Genomic DNA, 6,524 nt, shown 5'->3' on the forward strand with positions numbered 1-6,524 from the left:
CTAGAGGGGAGGGGGGTGGGAGGATGGGTTAGCCTGGTGGTGGGTATTGAGGAGGTCACGTTCTGCATGGAGCACTGGGTGTTCTGCACAAACAATGAATCATGGAACACTACATCTAAAACTAATGATGTAATGTAGGGGATTAACATAAGAATAAAAAAATATGTATTTTTAATGTAACAGTGTTGGGAAAGTTGGATAGACATCTAGAAAAAAAAACTATACTGTAGATGGATTAAAAAGAAGAATACAGTTGAATGTTTTTAGACCATCAAAGAAAAAGTAACATTCTAAATTCTGGAATTGCTAAGACCAACAAATTTGACTATATGAAAATGTAAAACTAAAAATAAAGGGAAAACAGCCAAGAAAAAAAGTCTGGAAGAATATTTGGATTAAATGGGACAATGCTTAATCCTAAATAGTTCATATGAAAAATATAGTAGATAAATGTATGAAGGACATGATTAGACAGGTCACATAAGACGAATTAAGTACAGAAAGACTTTCAGTCTTATTTATAATCAAAGAAATGTACATTAAAATGAGGAACCATTTTTACCTCATTACCTATTAAAGTGAAAAATATCTTACTGATGAATATTTCTGACAAGATTGCATTGAACCCAAACCCTTCATACGATGCCATACAATTACTAGTCATTATAAGCATCTGTACTGAGCCATTTTCATAGCCTTTGACCTTCTCAAGGGCATTTATACTATAAGAATGTGAAAGAAAAAGTTCGTAAGTGCAGTTATTTGTTACAAATTTCTGTAACAGCAAAAAATACCGGAGAAATCCAAAATGCCCAAAATCAAATTATTAGAAACATTATATTAAATAACGTAAGTATTAGGCAACATAGAAAAATGTGGATTTATATGGCATTGAGATAAGCAGACTATGAAACTGTGTACATTCTAATTACTAATGACTCTGAAACCGTTGTGTTAAAAAAAAAAATATGTGGAAAACATCTGAGCTGGAATGTGAAAAAAAACAGAAAATCTAAGAATAATGGGATTACAAATAGATTCTCTCCTCTGGTTGGAAAGAAATTCACCAAAATGCTGCACATGGTCGTGCTGCAGCGCTGGGCCTGGGTGGCTGGACCTTATTCTACAGTCTACAATCTGCTTAGATGGCCTTTATGATGAAAAAGGCAAATACAATGTTCAAAATGTTTCCTAATGGGTTAAGATTATGTGTACAGAAAAATTAAAACTGGGGGAAGAAGTTGTAAGAACTTACATATATAGCTCATAAAGGGACAGAAAGAAAAGAAACCTATTCCTGAAAGCAACCTAGTCCAAAGCATGAGATCTTTGTTGTCTCCTCTGTTGTCAGGTTTGTGCCCGTCATGGTGAGGGACAGAGAGAAGCTCTGCGGGCAGGCAGGGCTGACCCACGTAACCAAGTCGGTCCCGGGAGCAGAAGGCCCATAAGGGATCAGGGGTCACAGAAGGCTCCCGGGGGGCGAAGTGGAGAAAGAGGGAAGACCACCTCTACTCTGTTGACACCCGTCGGAGAGTGCCAAGATTCTCGGCTGAGCAGGATGCTAGTGGTTGACTTGCTTCTAATCCTGTGGGGGAATCCCCCCCCACCCCGGAGGAGGAGAGTGAGCAGAATCGTGGAGTTGGCCTTGGTCACTGAAAGTTGGATAGGAATCCATCCAGCTCTGGCCTTTGGGGCTTCCTCGCATCCAGACAGGTTCACAAAGGCCCGCAGGGCTCGGCCGCAGCACAGAGAATCCGCCCTGTGCTCTGGGCCACACACTTCCCTTGGGTATGAGACCACAGCCCCAGGAAGCAAGAATCTTTGTGTTTTTAATAAACAGCCTACTTCTCCTTCCCCCTCAAACCCCTCCCTAGGCTTCCCTCTCGGCCCCTGCCCCATTCTTCTTTTTTACCTGGCGGTTTCCTGGCTGTTCACCTCTAGCTTTCACAATCACCCATGCGCTCCCTGCCTCAGACTGACGTGTCCCCAAGGGGAAGTGAAGTCCAGCGGCACTGGGCCTGGCCCCGATCGCCTCCAGGCTCTGGCAAGCAAGCACTGCTCCTGCCAGCCTTCAGGGAAGGAGGCTGAGGCCCCCGAGGCCCCCCAGGAGTGTGGGTGTCACTCATCAGACATGAGAAAAACTGCTCTGGATCTCCAGCAGCCCCCACAGGTTCCCACCCTCTGGGCGGGTCTTCAGAGGAAACTCAAGCCTGAGGCTGGGATGCCCATGGAGGGACCACCCGGAAACCATTCATTCTCTGGCCTCTCCTCTGGCGTGGAGAAACAATCTCGACAGGAATGGCTTGGACACAGTCATGCCCAACTCTCCTTAAGCTTTCCCACTCCCTGAGGATCCCCATGGACCACAGGGACCTCAAGCTAGAGTGACCTTATGTCGCCGTTTGCCCAGAACAGTCCTGGTTTATGGCCCGCGTTAATTACCATAGATCCTCTCGCTCTCAGAAGTGCCCCGGTTTGGATCATACATTATTTTATCCACAGAACACCTACTTGCACAAGCCTCTCTGTGCTCCCTGAGCCCAGTGAATGGGAAGGCATTCATATAGTTCCCAAACACAGCCACCCAGGCCCATCGTTGACTCCTCTCTGCTGAGACCCACAATGTTACAAAGATCTCTTAATCCTCGCCCTTCCATCCCCACCGCCAGTCATCTGTTTCAGATGCTCCCTATCCCTCCACAAGTAATTACAACAGCCTACTCTGGGGTCTCCTTGGCCTGAGCCTCTCCCCTGTCCAATCCACAGTTCTGCCAGTGATCTTTTCAAAACAGACAGAGGTCATGCCCTACTCACAAACGTCCAGTGGCTCTCCACTACCTACAGAACAAAATCAAGATCGTCCTGTGATCTGCTCCCGGCTACCTTTCCTGCTTCCTCTCCTGCCACTCGCGTCCCACCCTGGGCTCTGGTCACACCGGGCCCATGTCCTGTTGCTCTAATTCACCCTCCAGCTCCTTCCTGGACCTGCACTCACGGGTCATCTCCTGGAAGGCCTTTGCTGATGTACTCTTGCCATCAGAAGTAACTGCTCTTTCCTCTAACCTGCAAGAGGACTTGTGCCTTTACCACTTTGACTTCTGGCATGCTGGCCGCTGCAGAGGCTGCATCTGCATCTATCCCCCTGCCTCAAGGCATCTTTCTCGCAATGCCTAAAACACTGCCTGCCCCATGAAGGAGCTCACTGTTAAGTGAACTGAATCAAGATTGATAATCCACCTCCAATTTTCAACACCAGAGTGCCCAACAGGTCCGTCACTCATTCCTGGTGACAGCGTGGTGGGCTCTGGGTGGGCACACACATAGAAACGTTGGTCCCGACACAGTATCTCCTGGGAGGGATGTCTGCTAAGAATTCGGACCCGGAACAAGAGCAAAAATTGACAATCAGGACCACACCAAAATAAAGAGCTTTGCAAAGCAAAGGAAACCATCAACAAAATGAAAAGGCAGCCTACTGAATGGGAGAAGTTATTTGCAAATGACATCTCCCATAAGGAGTTAATATCCAAAATACACAAAGAACTTATACAGCTCAACACCAAAAAACCACAAATAATCCAACTTAGAAAATGGGCAGAGGACCTGAGTAGGCATTTTTCCAAAGAAGACATACAGATGGCCAATAGACACATAAAAAGATGCTCAACATCACTCATCATCAAGAACTGCAAAATCAAAACCACAATGAAGGATCACCTCACATCAGTCAGAATGGCTAGTATCAAAAAGAAATGACAAGTGTTGGCGAGAATGTGGTGGAAAGGGAGCTTCTTTGTACTGTTGGCGGGAAGAAAAATGGGTCCACCCACTGTGGAAAACAGTATGAAAACACTAATTGAAAAAAAAATATCTGCACCCCTATGTTCATTACAGCATTATTTACAATAGCCAAGATACGGAAGCAACCTGTGTTCACTGACAAAGGAAATGTGGTGTGTATGTGCTCTCTGTATATTCTATATATGCTCTAATTATATGTTATAAATGTAATATATAATGCAATATTGATCAGCCATAAAAAAAGGACCAAGATCCTGCCAAGTGAAATTTTCAGACAGAGAAAGGCAAATGCCATTTGATTTCACTCATATATATAATCTAAAAAAGACAAGTGAACGAATAAACAACAAAAATAGACTCATAAATACAGAGAACTGGTGGTTGCCAGAGAGGAGGAGAGTTGGAGGGCGGGCAAAATAGGTGTAGGGGATTAAGAGGTACAAACTTCCAGTTATAAAACAAATCTGGGGAGTGAAAAGTACAGCATCGGGAATATAGTCAGTCAACGTTGCATGGTACCATGCAGACAGTGTCTGGATACCCTTCCTCTCTAGCTTAAAACCTTCCCATGTGGCTTCATAAGGACCTGATTTGGTCAGAAAAGCCACTCTTTGAGTTAGGACATTTAGCCTGGCGCCTCAGGAGGCTAACAACAGCTGGAGAGCTCTGGTGCCCAATTCCTGATTAGGAGGGAGGCCCCCAGTGCAGGCTCCCTCATTCACCCCGACCCTGTTTGTGCACCAGAGAGCAGAACCCCTTTTTCCTAGAGAACAGGTGAACCCGCCTCCACCCCCCCCCCCGCCCTTACAAAACCCTCAGCCGGGTTTCTATCCCCTCACCTCTAATAAAACTAGAGAAAACAACAGCGCGGAGCATGGGCAGGAGCGAAGTGGGCGACGAGAACAGATGGGGGCTCTCGGGCACACGCCACCTCTTGCATCCTGACGTCAGACGGCTCCCACTGGGAGGCAGGGCAGGTGTCCCAGCCCTGAGGACCCTCCCTCGAACAACCCTCGAAGCCCCCTCTGCCGGGTCCCTGCCCTTCCCCTAGGGCCAGCCCCAAAACGTAGGCCTCAACCCGGGGGGGGGGGGGGGGCTGCCCCTCCCACGCCACCCCCTCCTCCCTCACCTTCCTGCCCACCCATTTGCCTCGGTCTGGGCGGCAGGAAGGGAGGTGCTGGGCACCGGCCGTGAAGAGCAACCCCCACCCCCCTTCCCTCGCTCAGAGCTCCTGCCGCCCGCACCCAGGCTGCGTCCCGCACAGGCCTCGCGGCCCCCCGCCATGCACCGCACCGAGTCCTGGATCCCCAGCCCGGGGACGGCGTCCTGGGACTACTCGGGGTCCGGCGACCTGGAGGAGCTGGAGCCGTGCCCGGTCCGGGACCTGCCCTACGGCTACGCCTACGTGCCCGTGCTCTACCTGGCGGCCTTCGCGGTGGGCCTGCTGGGCAACTCCTTCGTGGTGTGGCTGCTGGCTCGGCGGCGCGGCCCGCGGCGGCTCGTGGACACCTTCGTGCTGCACCTGGCCGCCGCCGACCTGGGCCTCGTGCTCACGCTGCCGCTGTGGGCGGTGGCGGCGGCGCAGGGCGGCCGCTGGCCCTTCGGCGAGGGCCTCTGCAAGCTCAGCGGCTTCGCGTTGGCCGGCACGCGCTGCGCAGGCGCGCTGCTGCTGGCGGGCCTGAGCGTGGACCGCTACCTGGCGGTGGTGAAGCTGCTCGAGGCGCGGCCGCTGCGCACCCGGCGCTGCGCGCTGGCCGCCTGCTGCGGCGTCTGGGCCGCGGCGCTCCTGGCCGGCCTGCCCTCCCTGGCCTACCGGGGGCTGCGGCCCCTCCCCGGCGGCGGCCGGGGCAGCCAGTGCGGGGAGCAGCCCTCCGACGCCTTCCAGGTGCTGAGCCTGCTGCTGCTGCTGCTCACGTGCGCGCTGCCCTTGGGCGTCAGCCTGGTCTGCTACTGCCTCATCTCGCGCCGCCTGCGCCGCCCGCCGCACCCGGGCCGGGCCCGGAGGAACTCGCTGCGCATCATCTTCGCCGTCGAGGGCGCCTTCGTGGGCTCCTGGCTGCCCTTCGGCGTCCTGCGGGCCGTCTTCCACCTGGCGCGCCTGGGGGCGCTGCCGCTGCCCTGCGGCCTGCTGCTGGCGCTGCGCTGGGGCCTCGGCATCGCCACCTGCCTGGCCTTCGTCAACAGCTGCGCCAACCCGCTCATCTACCTGCTGCTGGACCGCTCGTTCCGCGCCCGCGCCTGGCGCGGGGTCTGCGGGCGCGCCGACCGCCCGGCGCGCAGAGACAGCTCGGCGTCCTCGCTCTCCAGGGACGACAGCTCCGTGTTCCGGAGCCCGGCCGGCAGCTGGGAGCGAGCCCGGACGGCGAACGCTGGCCGGGCCCTGCTGTAGCTGTCCCGCGCCCGGCGGAGGTGGCGGCCCCGGAGCCCGCAGGGGAGGGAGGCCCGGGGAGGGGGGTGGGGGGGGCGGGAGTGGGGGAGACTCCCCAGACGAGCCTTCTCGGCTGGGGGCCGGCACTGCCCGGACTCCCAGGGCCTCCTTCATTAGCTTCCCCAGAACCTCAGCGCTTTTGGAACTCCCGCCCCCAAACCAGCCTGCTGAGAACAGCTGTTCTCTCAGCCCAGTGAGCAAGTGGGGCTAATTCCAGTTCAGTAAAGGTCCTATGAGATGGAGCAGACCGCAGTCTGGACACCCACAGTTTCGCCAAGTAGAAGAAAGGGAAGTG

General features: G+C 53.4%; 1 protein-coding gene across 1 annotated transcript; it reads left to right on the forward strand.

Moving 5' to 3' along the window:
- Positions 1-4,960: 4,960 nt before the first annotated feature.
- On the forward strand, positions 4,961-6,254 carry GPR25 (G protein-coupled receptor 25). Its single transcript, XM_031041712.2, has one exon. It carries the CDS (start codon positions 5,084-5,086, stop codon positions 6,188-6,190), a length of 1,107 nt encoding a protein of 368 aa, XP_030897572.2. The 5' UTR covers positions 4,961-5,083; the 3' UTR covers positions 6,191-6,254.
- The last annotated feature ends 270 nt before the right edge of the window (positions 6,255-6,524 follow it).

This window comes from Leptonychotes weddellii, chromosome 6, assembly GCF_054177405.1.
Source record: "Leptonychotes weddellii isolate Sample4059 chromosome 6, ASM5417740v2, whole genome shotgun sequence".
NCBI classification, from domain to species: Eukaryota; Metazoa; Chordata; class Mammalia; order Carnivora; family Phocidae; genus Leptonychotes; species Leptonychotes weddellii.